At 39.5% G+C, this 27,104-nt stretch overlaps 1 protein-coding gene across 3 annotated transcripts in view; it reads right to left on the bottom strand.

Moving 5' to 3' along the window:
* LOC126298987 (dehydrodolichyl diphosphate synthase complex subunit DHDDS) overlaps positions 1–27,104 on the bottom strand; it is a 52,994-nt gene that overhangs the window by 17,108 nt on the left and 8,782 nt on the right. For all 3 annotated transcript variants that reach the window (XM_049990610.1, XM_049990609.1, XM_049990608.1), the window contains exons 4-5: positions 5,994–6,155; positions 5,763–5,911 (exon numbers count right to left, since the gene is read on the bottom strand). In XM_049990610.1, the coding sequence (XP_049846567.1) occupies positions 5,763–5,911; positions 5,994–6,155 (311 nt within the window). The remainder of the gene's footprint in view (positions 1–5,762; positions 5,912–5,993; positions 6,156–27,104) is intronic.

Genomic DNA, 27,104 nt, shown 5'->3' with positions numbered 1-27,104 from the left:
GGAAGGTTACAGCTCAGGCAATCACCTCTCCCTGGGAATGGCCTGTACCAGGGGGTACATGCAAACCCTACCTGTCGACCCAGGGCTGGGAATTACACGTTACCCTGTCACCTGTTACATGCCAGACACGTAGACCTGCATTCAGGGGCACACAGGGAAGAAGAAGAAGAAGAAGAAGAAGAAGAAGAAGAAGAAGAAAAATGTGGGGAAGCCACATCAGCTGGGAATTGAAGACCAGTCTCAAAAAGCACTGTGTCTCAACTACAGGAAGTAAGTGATCAGCTAGGAAAAGCTCTGGGTGTGGGTATGCAGTACCACAACAACGTAAGTGCATGACATGAGTCTTGGAAGTTGAAAACCGAAAGCCACGGGTAACAGCCCGTAACTGCACCTTTCGTATGAAGTCCTGTAAGTGATGCTCAGCAACACCCATACTAGAGGAGCAATAATAAAAGCAAAAATTGTTAGCATATAACGAGTGTGATATCTAAGCCATAAGAAAGAGGGGGACGCTCAGTACAGAGCCCTTAGGGATCCCGTTTTCCTGGATAAGAGGGTACTGAGTGAAGCACCAACCTGAGCACGGAACATACGGTGCAATGAGAAGTCTTGACAAAATTGGGAGTCAACCCCAGAGACCTCACTCACGCAACGCAGTAAGCATGTGGTGACACAATGTCATGTCATAAGCCTTCAATAGGTCAAAAGAGACAGCAATGAGGTGCTTACAACGTGCAAAGGCTGTCCAGATGGTGGACTTCGGGTGAACCACATTATCAGCAGTGGAGTGGCCTTTGCGAAAACTTCCAAGATGCAGCCAAAAGGCCCCGCGACTCAAGGAGCCACCACAGCCGCTTGTTCACCATGCATTCAAGCAGCTTACAGAGAATGTCGGTATGGTTGATTGGGTGATAACAGTCCATCTCTAGGGGGTTCTTACCCAGTTTCAGTACCAGAACAATCGCGCTTTCTCAAAACTGAGATGGAAACTCATCCTCGTGCCAGACATGATTAAAGAGGGTAAGGACATGATGCTGACAATCCACTGAGAGGTGTTTCTGCATTTGGTTGTGGATGCAGTCTGGTCCTGGGGCTGTATCAGTGCAATGGGCAAAGGTACTGGAGAGTTCCCATTCAATGAATGGAGCATTATATGGCTCTAGGTTGCAGATAAATGCATTTGCTCCATCCACTGTTTTAGGAGCTGAAATGTGTGGACAGGGGGGGAGGGGGAAGGGGGAGGAGGAATTTCTCAGATGCAGATGTGAGAGTAAAGTGTTCAGTTACAGTGTTTGGATCAGTATAAATGGCACCATCTAAGGAAATACTTGGTACACCTGCAGGGGACTGGAAGCCATAGAGGTGTCTGATTTTTGTCCACACCTGTCATAGAAGTGTATGTGATCCAGTGGTAGAAATGTACCATTTCCAGGATTCCTGCTTTCATCGTTTTACAAGGTAGCAGAAGCAGGCACTGAGAAGTTTAAAGGCAATGAGGGATTCCAGTGAAGGATGCTGCTTATGGTGTTGAAGAATCCGCCTACGATTTCTGATGGCCACGGCAATCTCTGGGCTCTACCAGGGCACCATCTTCCGATGATGGGATCCTGAGGAAGAGGGGATGGCTCAGTCGGATACCAAAAGAATGGCTGCCGTTGTATGCTAAATAGCCACTTGCATACTGCCTTGCATTGGACAGCTAAGGACAGGAGCAGAGATGAACTCATCCCAGTCAGCATTACCGAGAACCCATTTGGAAGTGCATCCAAGGGAGCATCACTGAGGAAGGTACAGGAAGATCAGGAAGTGGTCACTACCACACAGGTCTTCACGGACTCTGCAGTGGACAGATGGTAGGAGGCCAGGGCTGCAAAAGGAAAGATCAATGGTCAAATATGTTCCGTTGTGCCACATTGAAGTGTGTGGGGGCACCAGAGTTCAAGAGGCAAAGATCAAGTTGTACCAATATAGTTTCAATGTCTTTACTGTGGCCAGTGATCATTGTTCCACCCCACACAGGGTTACAGACACTGAAATCGCCCAAGACTAGGAAAGGTCGGGGGAGCTGAGAGAGTAATTCAGACAGTAAATCCTGAGACATGACATCATCGAGAGGGAGATAAACATTACAGATGGTAAAATCCTGATGTGCCCTTACCTGAACAGCCACAAACTCCATCAGACACCCTTTCCTCTCGTAGTCAGCACAATTCTTAAAATAACCACAGTAGCCACAAAGTGTGGGGGTCCAAGGTGCCAGAAACCACATTTCCTGGATGTTAATATAGAATGCATGGTTTAGGTGCTTAAAAGTTGCCATAGCTCAGCCAGCTGGTGGAAAAATCCGTAACATTTCCACTGGAGGATCAGACTGTCTGAATACTGTAGGAGCATGAAGCGACCAGGGGAAAGGGGGGGGGGGGGGGGGGGGGTTATGACTCAGGGTCATGCACAGCCACCAGCTGAGACATAAGTAGGCGTCCAAGGGAGCAACACTGAGGGAGCGACAGGAAGGTCGGGAAGTGGTCACTACCTCACAGGTCACCACATACTCTCCAGTGGATAGGTGTTAGAAGACCAGGGCTACAAAAGGAAAGATCAATGGCTGAATAAGTTCCGTTATGCCACACTGAAGTGTGTGGGTGGTACCAGAGTGACATAGGTTCTGTGGCACAGTGTCTGGGGAGATCTGATGCCTCAGGGGTCACCAGGAACTCCACCTCGGGCACAGAAGGAGTACACGCAAAGTCCGATGGCATGAGGGCCACCGAAATTTCCTTTATTTTAGAGGACTTCATTTTGTCCTTGGTGTCGTTCTTCTTCACCTTAGGACACAAGAGCTTGGAAGGTTTTGGTGAAGTGGTTTCAGGGACACAGGAAGAACGAGAAGTCCGACGGCCAGTAGCCTCTGGTTCCTTCAACCACTGGCTGGCATCTGGCTTTGAACCAGCAGACACTGTGGAAGGCAGAGTCCCGATGGACCTCTTCCTAGCTAGAGAAGCCGGAGGAGGATGAGGCGGCTCTGGCAGGGGGATGGGGACCTGTGTCCATGGCAGGCGGGAGCCAATGGTCCCAAAGTGAGTGTGGTGGATGCACCAGATGGGCCCTCAAGCACCTCAGGGACAAGCACTAGCCAGCAACTCTGAGGGTCCACTGTAAGAGGTGCAACAGAAGAAAGCATTGTCAACAGAGAAAGTGATGACACTGCAGCTGTAACATAAGATTGTATCATTTGTATGGGACTAAGTTACTCACACTTTTTTTTTTGGACTCTTTATATATGAGTTTGTCCAAGATCTTAAACTCCTAGTTGAAGGATCTCTTATGAGGAGGAACATAGAGTTTCACATCACACCAGCAGACCCTCTAACGCAACATATCACCCTCGAAAGCTACGATGAAGGTCCCGGTATCAACTTTGTTTTCCCTTGGTCCCGTATGGACACGACAGATGAAATGCACATCCTGTCACTTTAAGTTGGCATACAGACAATTGTCAGAGTGTAAAAGAAAATCCTGGCGAAAGATGATGCCCTGGACAATATTGAGTCTCCTGCGGAAAGTGACAGTCAGAGGAATGTCACCCAACTTTTCAAAAGACAGTAGTGCCTGTTGCTGGACAGGAGATGTCATTTTAATCAGGAGGGAACTGCTCCACTAGAGATGGCTGCAATTTCCCCATATTAATCTTCAATGTGCTTGACACAAAATAAAGACTTTGTGACCACAAAGGAGTTCCAATCGATTCTGGTACAGATCAGGTATTGGGGGGAGCATTTTTCTCCTTGTCTTCTAGTCCTATGTTCCTCACATGGTGTGGCCTGGGAAGGAAATGCGTAGGGATCGCATTTCGTTCCATCATACGAGGCCTTTCCATTTGAAGGGACTGCTGGGGCCATGTAACAAACAGTGTGAAATAACCAAGATGGTGCCACTCATGCCACACAAGGGCTCTCACTATGGGCACTACCTGGTTTCAGCAACAGCTACCTGGGCAGTAATCCACTGCTGGGAGTCCCCGTGCCCCAGTGGGCACATACTCCATGGCATACATGAGGATTGTGCAGCACAAGCTCTAACAGTGCGATCCCTGCATGGTCAGGAGGGTACCACCACACAATGGGATGTCTACCGTGCTGGGTTTTGGGTGTACTACAACAACAGGAAGGAAGGTTACAGGGAGGAAGGACACAGAGGTGGAGCATACACCATAGTGGGCGACCTTCCCTGCACAACACTCATTTCTGTAAAATTTGGAAGAGATGGCAAGTCAAACCCAATAATAGGGGCCATATAATAGTTCACAGAAGTTGAAGATAGTGCTGGGAGTGAATCAAGACCAAAATCGTGAACCAAGTCCAAGCAGTGTCTGCACCAAAAGGACCATCCAAGAGGAGGTAAGTGATAGTCGAAGTTTATGTTTGCAGCACACAAAGAGGAAGTAGTGCTACAAAGGCTGTGGCCCTGTGGTTGCCAAGCATGTACTCACTAAAGAGTGGTGAGCCCCAAGAGGGCACTAAAATATAGCCAAAAGGTGTCAATCTAGCATAAAAGTTTGCCTCCATAATAAATTAAAACACAACACAGTTATCATAATGTATTTTCTCACCAATGTACAGCCAGTGCAGCTCCAGCAGCTCAGACCAGAATGCCAGAGTTGGCACTCATGTATGCGTGATGTGTGCTAGCTTGTGTGAATGAATGGTGTGTGTTTATCTTTTTCTGACAAAGACTGGGGGCTGAAAGCTGATGTGCAAGTGTCTTAATTGTGCCTGTCAGCAACTTAATATGTCATCTTTACAGTAAGCAGCAATTTATCTTTTACTTACATATTTTAACTGTGTGTGTCATATTTCTGAGACAGGCTGCAAGCATTCTCATAATTTATACATACTCTGCTTGCAATTTGCATTAACATACCAACTTTTATCATCTATCACAGCAGACAATGGAGAAAAATGTCTCTATTGCTGCATGTTCTGTTTTGCTTCTTCCCGATCCTAATTACATACCACATAATGTATTCTGTTCAGCTTCAATCCACCATCTACCAATATCCTCAAATTTTCTAATGGCCCTCTAATAATTTCCACTGGTCTTCCAAGGACAATATTTTCCACAGCACTTACACTCGCACATTTTCTGTGTCATGCATTCAGAAAGAAAAAAAGCACAGGACTGATATCCGGTACGTCTAACTTTTACTTCAATATTGTATGTTTCATACACCTTTCTTCCACGATTCCCTATCATTTTTGCATCATAAAGACATTTTCTTAATATGTGTTTACCAAATCTACGAAACCAGTTGGCAATCTTCTATCATCCTAAGAAAAATTCTTCTGTTTCTTTTAGATTATTGTTAAGAAGTGTAAATCCACTTGCCACAATTCAATAAAAGAATTGGTGCTCACAGAATATCATTTTCTGTTTGTTTTGAGTAGTACATGCAATATTGTGGTCATCAGCCAAAAAAGTTCTCCCAAAGTTATTTTATATGCCCAATAATTTTTTTTTCTTTTTTTTGGCTTGTCTTGTCAGACTCTGCAGTCCAAATGTAGTTGGCATGAAATCATCATCATGAACAATTTTCTTAAAGAAAATCCATCTCATTTCTTCAGCAACATCAGGGCTACTTTCCTAAAGAGTTGCAGCACATATCAACAGTTATATTACAATACAGAATTGGATTCCTATTAAAATAATTATACTTGTCATAATTTGAAATGAACTATCCATTACCATGAAGAATAGTCTCATACCTGTATATGCAAAAGCCACATTTAGGAATGCTTTGCTGTTATCCTTCGTAACAAGCATGGCCTCTTGCATCAAATCTTTAAGATCTTTAGGGAGGAGTGTCAAATTTCCAATGACTCTGATTCGAACACCACGTTCCATTAACTTCCCTCTATTAAAAGGAAATTATCATCAATATTTGTAATTTATAAATTACTTAATGTATATTTTTGAGAAAAAATAATTATTATTACTTCTCATCCAACAGTCGTCTGAATTTCTGCCTTGCAAGATCCATTAGCCCCTCAACTTCCTCTGCCGTCCTTTTAAAGTTTTCTATGCTAAATGCATAAACTGTAACTTCTGGAATGCCAAGTTCTAAACACCATTGCAGAGTTTCTGCTAACTTGTCAAATCTGGAGGAACAAACAAAGTAATTAGTTATAATCAGCAAATGCCTATCCTAAAACAAGAATGTAACAACCACAACAAACAAGAACACAACAACCACAACGACATCCAAAAAATTACATACAAAAGTGAGATGCTGCAGAGTATGAGTGTGTACAGGGGAGAGATTGGACAGAGGGAGGTGGTGTGGCACATTATATATATAAAACAGAAAGAAACTTCCACATGGGAAAAATATGTTAAAAACAAAGATTCCAAGACTTACCAAGCGGGAAAGCGCCGGCAGACAGGCACATGAACAAAACACACAAACACACACACAGAATTACGAGCTTTCGCAACTGGCAGTTGCTTCGTCAGGAAAGAGGGAAGGAGAGGGAAAAATGAAAGGATGTGGGTTTTAAGGGAGAGGGTAAGGAGTCATTCCAATCCCGGGAGCGGAAAGACTTCCCTTAGGGGAAAAAAGGACAGGTGTACACTCGCGCGCACACACACACACACATATCCATCCGCACATACACAGAATTGTTTCTGTGTATGTGCGGATGGATATGTGTGTGTGTGTGTGCGCGCGAGTGTACACCTGTCCTTTTTTCCCCTAAGGGAAGTCTTTCCGCTCCCGGGATTGGAATGACTCCTTACCCTCTCCCTTAAAACCCACATCCTTTCATTTTTCCCTCTCCTTCCCTCTTTCCTGACGAAGCAACTGCCAGTTGCGAAAGCTCGTAATTCTGTGTGTGTGTTTGTGTGTTTTGTTCATGTGCCTGTCTGCCGGCGCTTTCCCGCTTGGTAAGTCTTGGAATCTTATATATATATATTAGCTCTCCATTGTTACTGAATGATACAGTGACAAAAAGTGTGAAATACAAAGACTGTGTCAACTCTTACATGGATAAAATTGAATTATACAGATGGAAGTGGCTGACCTGCATATTCAGTTCATTGCTCAAGCCCATGAGTACCATATTTTAAGAACTTCTTTGTGCTTCCTTTGAAAAGGATAACATCACAAATGATGACTTGATTATAAAATAAAAAGCCTTGAATAGAAATAGTATTTCTAGGTAATCAAACACAATGACACTTAGGGGGCACTATACTAGCTGCCACAATTTAATTTGAATACTTAAATATTCGGAAAAAGTAGAAATATCAGCTATTCCTAGATAATGCATGAATACCCTCCTACTATACAAGAAAGAAAAATGCAAGTCTGACAACAACAAGAATAATAATCTATATTTGCCCATTATAACTTTACAGTCTTGGACGCTGTCATTTTCTGTACCTTTACAAAAATGATACGATGCCACTCATACAGTGGAACTTTGGTTTTATATTCTCCAATTTACATTTTTTGCGATTCTATAGCATAAATTTGCAGTCTCTATGAAAACCCCATAACAATGCTAAAAATTCCTTGATTTTAGAATTCTTCCTCGTAAAGTTTACCTCAATTCTAAGTTATTATTCAATGTCTCCCTTTACTTTGTCCTGTTTTCTTCCTACTGACATTTGATGTGACTGAACAAGTTATAAGCGGCTCAAAAGACAGATGGTTCGCACCACATGTGGTGGCAGAATTACGGGAAAATTTTAGGCCATTGTGGAGAGGGGAGATGTGAGAGGGGAAACGCTGATGTAATCCATGATCGGTGTTGCCGACACAATTTACAACATTCAGCTTCACCGCACAATTATGATACAACTACCTTTGGGTTGCAGCAATAATGGAAAAATAAGGCAGTTGACGTTAAGTGTTCAGGACCAAATGAATGCATGATGAAGGGGGCCCAGCCAGCACACTTTCTTGTGCCACTTATAACTCGGTCTTATTTTTTTGCATGTATTTCCGATTTACTGTATTCAGCAACATTCTCAATCATCAAACTCTTAAATTCAAACACTGAGCCTCAACGAATATGCTCAGTAATAATCAAGGAAATGTAGACCATTTCTGGCTCGTGAAAACTTATCGGCTAGTGACTTGTTGTCACCCAATAGCCAGCAAGTATTTTGTGAAGTTCTGAAAATATACTTCTTTTGCAGACAATATGCAATGACAGAGATGTCACACGGAAATAGAGAAAGGGTTTTGCGATAGCACATTTTAAGTACTTTGTGTTCAAATCTGACACGATACAGTTGTGACAACTACATACACTACTCGTGCATATACTTTGTACCACACACACACTGTAGCTCGTAAAGATTGGCAGCAGTGACAAGAAGGCATGAAGCGGAACTGTAGCACCTGTGCTTTCTTTCAAATTTACATTTTACACACTGTACAGAAATCCATTGAGACAACTTCTAATAAGCTTGTAATGTCAATTGGGGAAGTAAACTCATTCTTTCACATCCGTTTCTCTCACCAAGCCTGCAGTGAGTATATGAAGTCTTGCTCATAAGAAAAGCATTAAACAGTTACAGCAATGGTGACAAAGTGTGTCATTAAGCAAATGTCCATATTTATGCTTATCGTTTAGCCATTTGGCTGCTGTGATGTCTTGGGTTAATTTTATGAATTTTTGCTTTTTTCTAGGTGACCACAAAGTATGATCTCTCAATAACACGTGTTCTGAATGTATAATTTGTAGTCATAGCATGTTGGAAAACATGCTCGATTACCTTCTACCCAGATCCCAATCTCAATTTTTGACAAGTTTTTACTTACCATTACACATTTGTGATGTTTTGAGAACTGACGAAATTCATTACCACAAATTATTGTATAAAAATTGTGTTGCACATTTAATTTTCTTCACTTAGACAGATTTTATACAAAGTATTGGAGACAACTGTGATTTTAATCATATATGTGTTTTCGTTCATATAAGAGTGGTTTGAAAAGTTCTCAGAATGGCCATGGGAGGTCAGCACTAGTGCAACGACTTGTTCATGTGTGACTGTTGCCTGTAAACACGTGTAACATCAGTGGTCTTGGAAGAGAGCTGTGGCGGTGACATGGCTTTGTTGTTGCTACAAAAAAAAAAAAACCACCAAGATTCAAGGAATGATTAAATACTTTGTAAAAAAAGGTATGAAAGCAAAGGGCATTCATGTTGATTTCCAGTATACACTGGGAGACTCTGCTTCTTCATATTCAACTGTTGCCAAGTGAGCAAATGAATTTAAATTTGGTCAGGAGAGCTTAGATTATGATCTACTCAGTGGTAGGCCGACATATGTCACAACTTCAGAAATCATTGCAAAAATGGACAAAATGGTCATGGAGGATCACCAATTGAAAGTGGGCAAAATTGCTCATGCTTGCCAGATGTCATCTGAAAGGAAATATCACATTTTAACTGAAGAATTACAAATGAAAAAATTATCTGCAAGATGGATGCCATGGCTCTTGACACGTACCCACACACAAATGCCATCACCAGGGCAAAATTACATGAACTAAGGTACAAACTGTTGACACACCAACCTTTTTCAACTGATATGGTTCTGTCACACTTTCATTCTCTTCCCCAAACTGAAAATTTTTCTTGGTAGACGAAGATTCACTTCAAACGAAGAAGTGATAGAATTGACAACTATTTTGCAGGCCTGGAGGAAACTCATTTTTGAGATGTGATCAAGGCATTGGAACATTGTTGGACCAACTGCATTAATCTACAAGGAGACTACACTGAAAAATAAAAAAAGTTTCAGTGATGTAAGTACTTTTCAACTTTTCAAAGCATACTCGTATTTTGGGGGTTTTAACATTTTTCTCCATTTTGGGTTTTTTAAATCTGGACCACACGAAAATGTCAAATAGGGGTTTCACTATATATACAAGTAGCACACTACAGTAGAGTCCCATTAATCCAAACTAATTGGGACTGGACCTTGTTTGGATTAGCCGGAATTATGGTGATGAGTTTCAAAAAGGAAGTATACCAAGCAGATAAGTAGGTACACCATGGTAACAAATGGGCACAAGTGTGGGAACAATGGCTCACTCTCACTCCCTGCCCGTGTCGTGCATTGCTGAGACCTATGAAGTGTTTGAGGTCAGTGCACCGCCAGTTGGCTCGCATAGCACTCGGTAATGTTAGTTATCAATGGCTGGCACGTGTAAGAGTTGTATTGTATATATATTATCGCAACCAGAAAGAAGCATGCATGGATAGTAAGCTGTTCAAAGAATGGTTTCACGGCCAGTTTGTTCCCTCTGTTCGACGGTTTTCTAAGGAAAATCATTTGTCTCCCCATGCAATCCTTTTCATTGATAACACGCCATCTCACCCCAGCACTGAAAAATTATGTATTAGAGAAATTGTGGCAAAGTTTTTGCCACCGAATGTTACACCACTTCTACAGCCGATGGACCAGGGTGTACTGGAAACATTAAAACTGATTTATAAAAAACAATTTTTAAGAATGCTGATTCAAGATGATAGCATTCCTTTAGTGGACAAAATAAAAAAGACCACTGTGAAGGATGATGTTTATTGGGCCACTGAGGCATGGCAGAATATTTCAGAAAATCGTGGAGAAAACTGTGGACATCTCTCGAATTTCAGGACAACATAGTTGAAAACGAAGAGGAAAATCTACTACAAATGATACAGACAATCCCTGGATGTGAAGAAGATAGTGAAGGAGATGTAGATGAGTGGATGGCAGTGGATGGAGCATGTGTGGAGAACCTTACTGACACTGATTTAGTTGCTTCTGTGACTCAAGACCAGGAAGAAGTGGACTGCTGTGACAGAAGTGACAAGAAGCCTGAAAGCGACAAACAAGAGCTGGTGCCACACAGTGATGCAACAGAAGCCCTTGATGTCACAGTCCACTGCTACACCTGCTGATTTGATGTTTCTGAGACGATAGTGCAACTTTGCATTATATAACAGACTGTCTTCATTACACCAAAAAACAATGAGTTTTTGTCATCTAAAAATTAGGTATAAAATGTCCACTGTATTTTAGTAAGTTTTACAGCTTTTCTTTTATTGTTATGCATTGTTTAAACTAAATGATTTCTTGCCCATGTTTCTAAAACATGTTTACTGTATTGCATAAATTAAAATAGTGTGTATGTACAGCAGTTTATTGCACCATTTTCCATACTTAGACTAACATTTTTCATGTTTGGATTACTTGAATGTTTGGGTTACAGGGATTAGGTGTGGTGGGATGCTGCTGTAAATACTATTATATAAAACATTAATCACCATTAATATACTGCAGTATACGAAAGTATAACTGACAGTAATGGAGCTTGGAACTCTTTATGAGTACAAACATCTTTCAGTTAACAACTGTTTCAATTTTCCTATAAAAAGACTTTTTTGGATTTGCCTCATATTATTTGGCAATCTATTATAGAATGGTCTTCCAGCATCAAGTGGACTGTGATCTGTACCTCTGTTATGACTCACAGTTCACAGTCAGTACATTACAACTTTTCAAGTATTCCTGTATGGACTATTTGAAAAGTTGCTTATGTTATGAAGAGCCAAAGAAACTGGAACACTTGCCTAATCTACATCTACATCCATACTCTGCAAGCCACCTGACGGTGTGTCGCGAAGGGTACTTTGAGTACCTCTATCAGAGGGGTTCCCGCGAGTACACAGAAGTGCTGCAACATGACATGACCTCGACTAACAAATCTGAAGCAGTGGTCAAGGGAACTGACACCATGAATCCTACAGGGTTGTCCATAAATCTGTAAGAGTATGAGGGGATGGATATCTCTTCTGAACAGCATGTTGCAAGGCATCCCGGGTATGCTCAATAATGTTCATGACTGGGGAGTCTGATGGTCAGCAGAAGTGTTTAAACTCAGAAGAGTGTTCCTGGAACCACTCCGCAGCGATTCTGGACGTATGGAGTGTTGCATTGTCCTGCTGGAATTCCTCAAGTCTGTCGGAATGCACAATGAACATGAATGGACGCAGGTGATCAGACAGGATGATTACATACATGTCACCTGTCAGAATCATATCTAAATATACCACTCCAACTGCACATGCCCCACACCATTGCTGAGCCTCCACCAGCTTGAGGTTATCTCCATACCCGTACACGACCGTCCACTCATTACAATTTGAAATGAGACTAGGCCCACCAAGCAACATGTTTCCAGTCATCAACAGTCTAACGTTGGTGTTGACGGGCACAGGCCAGGCGTAAAGCTGTGTGTCGTGCAGTCATCAAGGGTACACGAGTGCGCCTTTGGCTCCGAAAGCCCATATTGATGAGGTTTTATTTAATGGTTATGTTTGCAGCACATTTTGATGCACTGAAATCTGCAGTAATTTGTGGAAGGGTTGCAGTTCTGTGATGTTGAAAGATTCTCTTGAGTTCTCATTGGTTCCATTCTTACAGGATCTTTTTCCAGCTGCAGCGATGTCAGAGATTTGATATTTTACCAGATTCCTGATATTCACGGTTCACTTGTGGTTGTACGGAAAAAGTCCCCACTTCATCGCTACATCAGATATGCTGTCTCCCATCGCTCATGTACCAACTATAACACCACATTCAAACTCACTTAAATCTTGATAACCTGCCATTGTAGCAGCAGTAACCAATCTAACAACAGCACCAGACACTTGCTGTCTTATATTGGTGTTGGCTATCACAGCGCCATATTCTGCCTGTTTGCATATTCATAGCGCCATATTCTGCCTGTTTGGATATATCTGTATTTGAATATGTATGCCTACAACAGTTTCTTTGGCACTTCAGTGTATTAGCAATTACCCTAACTGCTCTCTTTTGAAGCCTGAATATCCTATCCATGTAGACTGTGGGTTCCCCACACCAAATTTCAATCCCTTATTGTAAATGGGGGTGGATTAACCTGTAGTACAGTTGTTTAAGGACAAGAGGATTCATTATTTTTGAGAGACATCTTGGAAAGGAAATACTGCAGCACTTTTTTTCTGTTGTAGCTGATATGTTCTTTCCATGCCTGAAAACATATATTTCTTGGATATTTCAACTGTACACAGCTACTCAGTATGAGATTGGTTATAATTTAACAAGAACCTCATTGCAACAGTCTTGTCCTTATTCAATGCAAATTAATTCATTGTTAGATATTCTTTGATCAGTCCAGAGTTCCCTTTATTGCTTTCTAGTTCACTAGCATTGGATTTTGTGGCTGTGATATGTCATTAACATATACAAGAAACAAGAACAGCCCAAGAATACTTCCTTGGGGGATGCCACAATTAAGAGTTTTGTACACTGATTTTACTGTTAGGATTTTACTTTGAACACAGTTCAGTACACTATCTCCTATCTCAGAGATAGGAACCTAAGAAGTTTAGTGCTACTCCTCCTATACTACAAGTTGCTAATCAAAGGCCTTAGACAAATCTAGAAAATTCCCAATAACTGTTTCCTTTATCCAGTCTGTTAAGTAGCTCATGGAAAGAAGTTGCTACCGCTGTTATTGTGGATTGTCCTTTTTGGAAACCATGCTGTGAGTTGTTTAATAGGTTGTCTTCGCAGAAGAAAGATTCCATACGGTCTAGAACTACCCTTCGAAGAAACTTGTAAAGTGTTGAAGTTAATTAAATTGACCTGTAATTATTTATGTCAATGGCTACTCCCTTTCTGTACACTGGCCAATTGAACTGTTTATTAGATGTGTTATTGGTTTTATTAATTCATTTTTGCATTCATTAAGTGATGTAAATGATATGTCATACCAGCCGTTAGATGCTTTTATTTTGAGTTTTGACATTTTTTCCATTACCACATATTCTGTTAAATTCCTTAGGAAAAGTTATTATTATTATTATTATTATTATTATTATTATTATTATTATTATTATTATTATTATTATTATTTTATTATTATTATTATTATTATTATTATTATTATTATTATTATTATTATTATTATTATTATTACTGTTGCCCCAATATTTGTGTAACTCCGGGCTTTAGTTTCACTGTCTTCAATGAACTAAATTTCCACTGGTAAAATGTTCGCATTTTGTGGAAATAACTGAATATGAGGATGACTAGGTACAAATAATTACAGGTCAGAGGGGAGCGGGGGAGGGAACACAATGTTCTGTCACATCCTCACATTCGAAACCGAAGGCAAAAGTTTACATCGTTCTTCCAGTGCTTTCCTTGGGGGAAGCATTCCAAAAAAAATATTGTTGAAAATTAAAAACACAGTGGTTCTAGTTAAAGTGGGATGGTCATACATATGTGTGTGCAATATAACATCACACATTCATACACTGATAGCACCAGACCAATTGCACCTGTCATATGAAGGAACAAAAAGCAAAGAAAAAGCTACACAAATAATTCAACCAAAAGACATATGCAACTACGACAATATTTGCCCAAGCTCTGCAATTTCTGACATCAGAAATGTTTAAATATAAAAAGAAAACAGGAATGTACTAGGTCTAATGTAAAATCAGTAACTTCACAATAATTATGCATAACATAAGAACATAAGTATGATAATTTTACAAGGAACATAGCAAATGTCTCCCTAGACATAAGCAATTGCTGATAGCTGGAATCCAGCAAGAAGTACAGTTTGTACTTTTTGCAAAACAGAATTGTTATGATTAATTGTAAGAGTGACAGCAACAGAAAAATTTATTGATGATAATTTTGAAAGAAAAAATGTAGTTCTCTGCATATCAAAACACATTAATTTTTTAACTAAGGCACAGTATACTCTCTTCCGTATAACAAATAAGATAACTTTAATAATTTATGTAACATATGAGCAAGCATCCACAAATAGGATAGTGCTTTACAGATTTTTGGATGTACATACTGGTGAAAACATGAACTGGAAGAAATACGTTATTGAGCTGTTCAAACAGAAGTTCAACGACTTTACAATTGTAAAAGCAAGTTTTGGAAACATACCAAAATCTTTAAATATTCTGCATGTTTGAAAAATAAATGAATTGTGATATAGTTTTCTAGTGTAGTTCATCACTTAGAAATTGCAAAAATGCAGTCAGTAAGACAATCATGTGATGTTTACCCACAGTCAGCTTGTAGGGACATCAAGTAGTTAAGCATCTGAATTTCTTCTTCTTCTTCTTCTTCTTCGTCTTCTTCTTCAGACATGTATCTATAAGGGGGCAATCAACTGAAAACAAGACACATGGAAAAAAAGTAAGTAAACTGTTTATTACTTCAATAATTGTACCCAGGTGCGTACCTCTTCGTCTGCAGCAAACTGGTGGCTAGGCGTGTCTTTCTTCAGGGTTTCAAAAATATGAAAATTGCATGCAGAGGGATTGGGACTGTATGGAGGATCCCAACAGCGGATGAATCCACATGTTGCCAAGGATGTTTTGAGTACACTGCAGAAGATCCGCTAAGAAGCACTTACACATCTTCCATACAATCCTGATCTCTCCCCATGCAATTTCCATATTTTTCCGTGAAGGCCTTGACCATCTTGTCTCAAAGTATTAGCAGTTATGGTGATTGCTTTTGAAATAGTAAACAGTTGGTTTACTTTTTTCCATGGGTCTCATTTTCATTTAACTGCCCCTTACATTATTGTAGGTTTGTGAGCACATATTCAATCTTATCTTGATCCACAATTGTGTGCAGAATGTATTTAGCTACTCACAATCCGTCCACCAATTTATAATCTGCAACCATGATTCCTTATTTCGGTCTGCTATTTCTCCTTCAGTGCACAAATGCAGCAGTTGATACTTTAGTTTTCACATGACGTGACCAAAATAATTACTTTTGCTTCTGTTTATTGTGAGTAATAACTCCAAATTGTTCTTGACCACATATTTTCTATATCAGTTACTTGTGCTATCCACAGAATGCTAAATTTACACCACAGAGGCTGCAAACTTTTTTTATGGTGGTAACTTTTACATTCAGGCATGCGTGAGTACGTGTGTGTGTCCGTCCGTCCATAAATACGGTAGTATCAACCAGACACTAAATTTTGTAAGCCGGATTTGAAGATCAATTTCAAGTCTGCATTACTATACACTTCACTAAATTTTATGAAACATTACACGCGAAATGTACTCAACATTTTAGCTCCATATCTGATGCCCAGTCTTCAGAGAGGCATCTTCCACAATATGGGTGTGGCCCAAAGGCTTCTTAAGTAACAGAACCCCGTACATTGTCCTCAATGGCAAGTGTTTGTCACAGACAAGGCTACTGTCAGGAGTGCCTCAGGGAAGTGTGACAGGACTGCTCTTATTCTCTATACACATAAATGATATGGCAGATAGGGTGGGCAGCAATCTGGGGCTGTTTTCCAATGATGCTGTGGTGTACAGGGAGATGTCATCATTGAATGACTGTAGGAGGGTACAACATGGCTTAGATAATTTCTAGTTGATGTAATCAAAGGCAACTTGCTATAAAAGTATGAAAATGTAAGTTAATGCAATGAGTAGGAAAAACAATCTCTTACTGTTTGAATACAGCATCAGCGGTGTACTGATTGACACAGTCATGTTGATTAAATAGCTAGGTGCAACGCAGCAAAGAGACATGAAATGTAATGAGAACATTAGGACAGTAGCAGGGAAAGTGAATGGTAGGTTTTGGTTTATTAGGAGAATTTTAGAAAAGTGTTGTTAATCTGTACAGGAGACTACATACAGAACACTAATGCAACCCATTCTTGAGTACTGCTCGAGTGTTTGGGATCCACACAAGGTTGAATTACAGGAAGACATCGAAGTAATTCAGAGCTAGGCTACTAGATTTGTTACCAGTAGGTTCGATCAACACATGTGCATGACGGAGATGCTTCATGAACTCAACTGGGGATCCCTGGAAGGAAAATGACATTCTTTTTGGAGAACATTATTGATGAAAATTTAGAGAACTGGCATTTGAAGCTGACTGCAGAACAATTCTACTGTCACCAACATAAGTTTTGCATAAGAACCACAAAGATAAATGAAATTAGGGCTTTTGCAGAGGCATATAGCTGGTCATTTTTCCCTTGCTCTGTTTGCGAGTGTAAAAGAAAAGGAAATGGCTAGCAGTGGTACAAGGTGCCCTACTGCATACCAACAGTGGCTTGCAGAGTACGTATATATACTCAAAAGTAAGTACTTGCTTCATTTTAAACTATAAATGACAAAGTGATAACTTTTTCTTGCATACTTTTTTTTAAAATTAATTTTAGCATTTCAGCGACATTTCTTGTAGTATTCCTACAGATATTATTTATAGCAACTTCACTTTCAATTTTTGTAACGTGTTGTGTGTTGTCATAAGCTTTATTATGATACAGAGACAGACATGTTTACCTTTAATCATATTATTTTCTGCACCAGTATTTTTATCATAACTGTATATTCTTCTGTACTTAAAAATTTCCTACAGTCAAACTGTGAATTAGTAAACAAACTTGGGCAAATATTATAGAATTCATATAACTATTTTTAAAGTGTGGCATAATGTCTCATTTTACAAAATTTGAAGGATGGTAAAGCTTCTGTGGTAAAAGAGTTTACATAGTGCTTCTGAGATTTCATCCGAGCCCCTCTCCTTCTTACTCTTCCCATCATGAATAGCATTCTCAATCTGCATTTTTGTAATTGATGGGCCTGTTAGCTCGTTTTCACCTCAGTGTCATTCTTTACTGTTTCATCAGTAGAAAGGTGAGTACAGTAGTACTTTCATGCTAATGTTTGCACAGTTATGATTTGACTTTAGTGAGTAAGTGATATGGATGAACACATTTTCTTTTGTGTCACACATGTTTATAATTGTGTGCACGTTAAAATTATCAAGTAAAGCTTTCCAGTTTTTTCACAATTGCACACCTGTCTCTTAGCTATTCATTTTTTATTGTTCTAATTTTTCTCCTTATTAACTTAACATGTATTTCTACAGTGTGTTTAATAATTAAGTGTGTAAACGCATATAGCGCTAAGTACATGATACTAAAAACTTAAAAATCTAGTAAACATGGGGCCTAAAATGTATACCTTGAACAGCTATGAGCACTTATTCAATAGACGAGGTGTGTTTCACAGTAGTGAAGATGAACAAGTGCTTGTAGCTTTTAAGGTATGCCTTTTAGAGCCCATGTTTACTAGCCTTTTTTGCTTCCAGTATCATGTGCTCTCAACTGCATGTGTTAATAAAATTAATTATGATACACTTTGTATAGTTGATCTTGTCTACTTGGTCTTCGTATTGACAACATTTATGTATCAGAAAGAACCACAAAGTGTCCAAGTTTTCCAATTCCACATTTTCAGCTGTTGTGCTTTTACATTTCTCTTAAGTTATGTTTTAATCACTGCCTAGATTATCTTTTTGGAACTTTTATGCTACTTTGGGATGGTATATTTTCTTAACTTATTTAATAGTTTTAACTTAATGGCTATCATCACTAGGCCACAATCAGATGGCACATCTGGTGCTGGATTAGACGAGTCCTTGCAGTGGAAGAATGTAGCATTTGTTCATAAATATCTTATTTATTTACTTTCTGAACTACAATGTGTGAAGTGTACACAGGGGTTTCTCAAGTACAGAGCCTCCAGGTTGTCAGACGATACCAAGTGTTTCTGACTTTTCATATCTTTCTCTTTACAAAACTGAAGGATTTTTTTTTTTTAATCACAAATTCCTGTGGCAAACAGACCTGCAATACAATCATATCTTCCATTTGCCACATTAAATCACCCATGGTTACAACAATATTGTTTCTTCGTAAGTTTTCGTATTTCTTTAGTACCCATATAAAATTAACCAACGTTTTAATCACTTCCATCAAGAATCAAGTGAACTTTTTTAAAATTAAATGAATGTGGGATAACATAGATTTTATTCCACACAGTAAGGAATAATTAATTACCTGCATTATTCCATCACTAAAGTTGCGTGTGGCTCAAAAAAGGTGTTCAATGGGCAGCCACAATACCTTTGACAAGACAGCCAAATACAGTTTCTAAGAGGTACCAAAGAAAATTTTTTGGGCAGTTCCCCCAAACCTATATAAATAACTCCAATAAAAATCTAGTGAAGAGTAGTATAGTCTAGAAAACAATGCCACTTCCTTTCTTGTTAAATTTACATATTGTCACTCGTAACATGACGCTCATTTTTATAAAATGCTAGTCTCACCTTTCTTTCATAACATTTAAAAGTCTAGCTCATAACTTCACATAGAAACCAATCACGTACAGACAGACACCATCATAAGCGGATCTGTGCTGCTGTCTGTTAACAGTACGCAGAAGCAGTACTGCAGTAATCCAGCTGAAAGTGCATCTTGTGTCATGTTTTTTGAGACATGAATTATCAATTTTGGGCACTTGAGCTATGAAGTTGTTCTTGACAGAGTCTGTATATAAAATGTCAGCTAAAACTAAAGAAGGTGTGCCTATTGAGGGAAAGGAGCATCTATGAAGATCTTCTACATTAGAAACAAAGTTAGAAGTTTTGGATCACCATGATGTTCAGCGTTCTTTGGTACTTAGTGAATCCACTGTGAGAACTATTTGTGACAATGCACCATTTTTTTTTAAAAAAACTTCTCAATCTTTAACTAACTCAAGTGGGGCTAGAGTGACCAAATGTCACTCAGAGGTGACTGAAAGCAAGGAAAAAATGTTTAGCCAATGAATTGAGCAGCCCAACCAACAGTACATGCCTCTCCCCTGGAGTTTCTATTCCAAACCAAGAACTGGCATGCAGATGTAACGAAAGAAGAGGACGATCCAGCACCTCTTTTCAGCCAGCTCAGGTTGGTTTGATCACTACAAGCAGCATCATGATTTTCACAACATTAAAATGTCAGGAAAGGCAGTTGTGGCAGATGAAGTTGGAGCTGAAGTATTTAAAAACACAATTAAAGATACTGTAACACAAAAAGATTATACTGCAAATCAGGTATTCAACCTTGATGAAACAAGTGGATTTTCAAAATTATTTCTTAGCTGCATGTTGATTTCTATTGGAGAAAAAACAGCACAAATATTTCATGCTGCCAAGAACCAATGTACCTCCTTTTTGGAGAAAATGTTGCAGGTGATTGCAAATCAAAATCTCTTCTGATATGCTACCCTCAAAATCCTTTGATATTAAAAGGGTTGTGGCAAGAGTGGGCTGGGAATTCACTAGAGATGGAATAAAAAAGTTTGGATGACATCTATTTTCAGTGATAATTTTTTAATGAACTAAATAGAGAATTGAAAGCCTACTGTGAGAAAGAAAATCCCCTTTCAAAATTCTTCTACTCCTCCATAATGTTCCCAGCCACCCACTTTCCATTTTTGATTAATGATGAAATAATATGTTAAGAACCTGACGATTGATCTCCAGAACTCTAAATGCAGGGGGGAAGGGGGGGGGGGGGGGGGGGGAAGCTGTCTTACATGACTAAATAAAGGAAACTGAATGGAAAGTCTTATAAATAACATTATACATCAAAAACTATATAATGGTTTGTTCTGGTGTTTGAGAAACGAAATATAATTATGTCCTGTATTTTAGCAGACAAACATCAGTACATATAAACTGTAATAGTAAAAAGAAGAAAATGTTTGGTCATTGCACTAATGAGAACAAATTGGTAGATATATATTTAAATCCACACTTACACTCTGCAAGCCACATTATGGTGTGTGGTGGACGATGCTTAGTGCACCACTGTCATTTCTCCCCATATTAATAAAACTTCAAGCGAGCATGTCCCTCTAATTTGATGTTCACGGTCTTTTCGCGATATACACATATAAAAAAAAAAGTTGCCTTACCCCGGTTCCCAGAACTCCTGAATACAGATGTTGGCTGTGGATATTGTACCACAGAGACAGTCCCTTTGACTGTTCAGAGATGTCACTAAACCAGCCCAAAGATGTAAACAACCACACATGAGCAGCGCCTATTAGACGGAGTGGGTCCAACAGCTGATGAGTTCGTCATTCCACCAGGAAGGAGGTACGTGGCTCGTGTTTTCTGTAGTTCAACCATGCCTAGACAGTCAATACCACAGTTTGATCGCATCCACATTGTTACTTTGTGCCAGGAAGGGCTCTCAACAAGGCAAGTGTCCAGGTGTTTCAGAGTGAGCCAAAGTAAAGTTGTTCGGACATGGAGAAGATACAGAGAGACAGGAACTGTCAATGACATGCCTCACTAAGACTGCCCAAGGGCTACTACCGCAGTGGATGACCACTAACTACGGATTATGGCTCGGAGGAACCCTGACAGCAATGCCACAATGTTGAATAATGCTTTTCGTGGCGCCATAGGATGTCGTTTTATGATTCCAACTGTGCCCAATAGGCTGCATGATGCACATCTCCACTCCCGACAACCATGGCAAGGTCCATCTTTGCAACCACAACACCATGCAGCATGATACAGATGGATCCAACATATGCCTTCAACCAGACAATCGTCGGAGATGTGTTTGGAGGCAACCCGGCCAGGCTGAACACCTTAGACACACTGTCCAGCAAGTGCAGCACGGTGGAGGTTCCCTGCTGTTTTGGGGTAGCATTATGTGGGGCCGATGTATGTCACTGGTGGTCATGGAAGGTGCAGTAACAGCTGTACGATACACGAATGCCATCCTCTGACCGGTAGTGCAACCATATCTGCAGCATATTGACGAGGCATTCGTCTTCATAGAATACAATTCGTGCCCCCATCGTGCACATCTCGTGAATGACTTCCTTCAGGATAACAACATTGCTCGACTAGAGTGGCCAGCATGTTCTCCAGATATGAACCCTATCAAACAGGCCTGGGATAGATTGAAAAGGGTTGTTTATGGACAATGTGACCCACCAACCACTCTGAGGGATCTACACCAAATCATCATTGAGGGTGGGACAATCTGGACCAACAGTGCCTTGATGAACTTGTGCTACAACAAACACAGATGTGCATCAATGCAAGAGGACGTGCTACTGGATATTAGAGGTACTAGTGTGTACAACTATCTGGACCACCACCTCTGAAGGTCTCGCAATATGGTGGTACAACATTTAATGTGCGGTTTTCATGCGCAATAAAAAGGGCAGATATGATGTTTAGGTTGATCTCTATTCCAATTTTCTGTACAGGTTCAGGAACTCTCAGAACCGAGGTGATGCGAAACTTTTTTTGATGCATGTTGGGTTGGTCAGGTTGTTGTCGGGGGAGGAGACCAGACAGTGAGGTCATCGGTCTCATCGGATTATGGAAGGATGGGAAAGGAAGTCGGCCGTGCCCTTTCAAAGGAACCATCCCGGCATTTGCCTGGAGCGATTTAGGGAAATCATGGAAAACCTAAATCAGGATGGCCGGATGCAGGATTGAACCATTGTTGTCCCAAATGTCCAGAGTGCTAACCACTGCGCCACCTTGCTCGGTTTGATGTGTGTATATGTAGGGGGAAGCAATATATTGATTGACTCTTCAAGGTATGTATACTTTCAGAATTTTAACAATAAACCACACTGCGATGCACAAGGTCTCTCTTGCAGTGTCTATAACTGGAGTTGGCTGAGCAGCTCTGTGACAGTCTCACACTTACTACCTGTACCATATTGAATTTATTGGTCAAACAGGGGTTTTGTAAGCTACTTCCATTATGGGTGGACTACACTTCCTGAAGATTCTGGTAAGGAATCTGAGACTGGAATCTGCCTTCACTGCAATTAGTTTTATGCTGACATTCAACTTCAAATAACTCTGAATGCATATGCCTAGATGATAGATGTGACTACTTCCAGTGACTGTTATGCAATTGTGTAATCTTACAATAACCAGTCTTTCTGCCTATTTATGCCCAATACATTATATTTTTTACCTTGAGGGGCAACTTCCAACCCCTACACGACACGTCTATCCTTTGCATTCTTCCTGCATTTCGTTACAATTTTTCTAATGGTCTGATTTATCTATATAAAACAGCATTGTCTATGAAAAGCCTCAAGGAACTTTTGGTATTATCCAGTGCATCATTTATATATATTATGAAAAGTAATGGTCTTATGACACTACCTTGGGGTACACACAAATCAAGTTTCACATTTATTAAGAATGACATGCTGTGTTCCGTTTGCTAGAAACTCTTCAATCCAATCACACAGGAAGGCTGATATTCCATACATAGTAATTTGTTCGTTAGTTGGTACTACAGAACTGTATAGAAAACATTCCAGAAATGAAGGTACATGGCATTAAGGTGGGTGCTGGTATTTACTGCTTTCTGGGTCATGTGGACAAACAAAGAGAAAGCCTGTTCTCACATGGTTGTCACTTTTGGAACCCATGTTGATTTCTATAGGGGAGATTTTTGGTCTCCAGAAATGCAATAACATGTGAACATAAAACCTGCTCCAGAATTCTACAACAGACCAATGTCTGTGACATACGCCATCTTTAAAACATGAATGACCTGTGCTTTTTTTACAATCACTAAGAAAAGCTTTGTTCCTCTAGCAACCTATGGAACACTGCTGTTATACTGGGAGAAAGTTCTTCCACGGCAAGAGCTTTTCACAAAATTTCTATCACAAGCTTTTTCCTCTCAATGTGAAATTATCGCCAATCTACATAGGAAGAAAACAATCATCATAATAAAATAAGTGAAACCAGAGCTTGCACAGAAACATTTAAATGTTCATTTTCCCCACACACTGTTACAGACTGGAATGGTAGACAAATAGTCTGAATTTGGTTCCAAGAACCCTTTGCCTGGTACTTAAGTGTGAATTGCAGAGTAGTAATGTAGATACAGATGTTTTACAGTTATAAATGCACCTCCACCACCACATATTTCTGATATAGATTCTACTTGGAAAACAGAATTTCACTGATTTTAATGAGCTTCCTGAACCTTTTAGGTTCAAACACTGCACTTTTCAGTTCTCATCTCTGCCCAATGGCTATGTAGCCAAAACTTACTTGTTGGTAAAAACAGTATCAAGTTCTCTAAATTTCAACTTTTTTCCACTATGATTTAAGGCAAAAATCAATACATAAATAAATAATTTTACTGATTTTAAACCATGGTTAATTTACCAATGAGCGATTAATTCACTATCACATGGCACACAATCTTACACAATAACAACATTTCCATGCCAATACATGCGCTTCATGTCCTGCATTCACAGTACTTCTCCTTCATCACCAAAGAATTATTGTGTTTGGGAGAAACTGGAGTGGAGAGGCGGCATAGGGGATGGAGGGAGGGTGAGACATGAGAACTGATAACAATAAAATGAAATATGAGTGTAACTGAAAGAACAGTAACAGACAGTTCTGTCATTGGAAACAAAAAATATTACTTTGGTAGATGTTTGTGTACTCTAGGTTCAGTAGGAATTTGGAGAAAGTAAGAAATGCAAGGCTAGTCGTACTGTGAAGCAGATGTCAGGGAATGAATGAGGGCCAGCTGTTGAATAATTTGGTAAGAATTACCCTGTTCACTAACTTCCAGCAAAATAGTGGAGGAACTAGTATCTTTGTGCAAGTTGTATTCAATAGTATAATGGCGATGACAAACTGATCAACTGATAGTTTACCATTATTCAGGAAACAGTATTGACAGGGATTAGGATACTCTGACTGCCTCTCTCAGACACAAGATTTAACAATGGTATAATTCTCATCAAGTTTCTTCACAGTTTGAGGTTCTATGAGTCATAGTCTACATCTGAAATAGGAAAGGGAAGGTAAAATTTACTGGGTTAATAGTATAACACTGAAAAGGGAATACTGGCATTCAAAGAAGCATTCTTGTAGACTGCAGTGTGAGGACAGCCCCTTTTTATGGTAAATTCAAGAATTCAGTCTACCAGCATTACAAGAAGTTACTATAACTGAAAATTTTGAGCCTGAAAATATGACAACCACAAAACGCCTAACAATCTTAGAGTCAAAAAATAAAATTATTGAGCTTACACTATGTCCAGAGTGCAATATACAAATTGCACATCTAATATGAGTCTTTCTGACCATCTTTGGTACTTTTGTTGACCATGCCCTTCCACTATTTACAAGATGGTGGCATTTGAGAAGTTTAGTGAATTTGTGCCTCTAGTTATTTCGAATTTTCAAATGTTATCCAGCATGAATAGCAAGAAGATGATCAACAAAAGTGCTTCAGAAAGTTTCAAGTCTAGTGCCCCACCCACCCACTCACCCACACAATCTGCAGTGAAAAATCATCCAGCTCAAAATGTAAGTGTGTAACATGTGAAGTCCACCCTGACAAAGCAAAACTAGTTGAAACTATCAATTCTTTGCAAGAAATTGTTCGCAGATCCTTGGCAGAAAACAAATTGTTAGCTGATAGACTCAAATGTCTTGGAAATGATCATAGAAAACTAAAAACTGCCGAGCAGGGCGTAAGTGAATTCGCCAGAAATAAAGTGTACACAGTGACCAAAGATTCCGTCGCCATTTCAATTATTCCATCACATTCTGGGTGTACCGGTAACACTAACCATAGCATGAACATTTCATCTTTAATAATAAATTCTCCTGCGATGCTCCAAAAAATGGTAGGCCTATCCACAAAAGATCAAAATCATGTATCATCTGAAAGAAAACCCTGTTATTAAGCAAAATGTGGAACCTCGCCAGCCAAAACTATTACTCGTAAACAGAAGCAAGGTAAATTCAATATTCAAGACAACAGTTAATTTAACCAACACAACAAATTCAGCAAGAAGAATAAATGTACATTTAATGGGTGATAGTCATCTTAGAGGCCCTGCAAATGAAATAAAAAGCGTAAACAGTGAAGTAAATGCTTCAGGTTTTATTAAACCTGGGGCTTGTTTTGACCAAGTGCTTTCAACTGTAAACAATATTTCTCAAAAGACAATGAAGGAAGACTTCACTGTAATCTGTGGTGGTGCAAATGACTTTTCACACAACAATGGTTTGCATGCTGTTAATGCCTTAAAATCTGCTCTAAATCACCTAAATAACTCAAACATCATTGTTCTTGATATTCCACACAGGTATGACTTGCCTCAATTCTCATTTATTAGCAGGTCAGTAGCATATACAAACAGTCAATATGCAGAAATTTGCAATTGTTATGCAAATGTACAAATGGTTAGTGTGCAAAATTTTAGTAGATAACTTTACACCACTCAAGGCGATCACGTTAATCGGCGGGGAAAAAGTCACTTAGTGTCCATTATTTGTGCAATCGTCGCAAATGCTAGGAACAATGTATACTCAAAACACACACATTTTCAAAGAATTAGTGCTCCACAACACAAGAAGACTGCAGGAGTGGGTATAGACAGATGATACTGGACAAACAGCTGCTGAAAACACCAGGTAAAGCCGATCCTTCCCAGTACATGGAAACAGACCAACTTGAATAAATGGCTAGTGAAAAATACCAAACCCACTTTGTCAACTGATATTTCTTTTTTAGGGATAAATGTGTAAGTGGTTCTGGAAATCAAAATCTGACTATTTACCAACAAAATATATGTAACCTGAGCAAAAAGATTAATGAACTCTTAATATCCAGGAGCCACAAGGTATAGATTGTGCCCATGTTCTGTGCTTTAGTGAGCACCATGTTATGTCAGATATTGAAAAACACGCTATAGATAAAACATATTACTGTAAAAAATTCATAGAAAAAGGTGGAGTAGTGACCTATGTCAGAAGCAGCATCACATGCAGTGTAATTAATGAGATTGATGATATAGCTGCCATGGTCTCTCTGACCATGATGGATCAACAGTTGTATAGATCAAGAGTTTGTAGTGTGTGATATAGAGTTGGCTTTAAATAGTTCTTATATAGCAGTAGTAGCACAACACAGGTAACGTTAACATTTTTTTTTGGAAACAGTCAGATGCACTATTAATATACATAATTAAATTCAGTAAAGGTGTCCTAGTTGTTGGCAACTTCAATGCAAATTTCCTAATGAACTCCAAAGACAGAACAGACCTTTAGAACTTTATGTCCTCATATAATCTTGCTTCTGCTGTAAATTTTCCCACTAGAAA

Source organism: Schistocerca gregaria, chromosome X (assembly GCF_023897955.1).
Source record: "Schistocerca gregaria isolate iqSchGreg1 chromosome X, iqSchGreg1.2, whole genome shotgun sequence".
Classification (NCBI taxonomy): Eukaryota; Metazoa; Arthropoda; class Insecta; order Orthoptera; family Acrididae; genus Schistocerca; species Schistocerca gregaria.
Note: the sequence above shows the minus strand (reverse complement) of the source record. Positions and strands in the feature narration are given on the sequence as shown.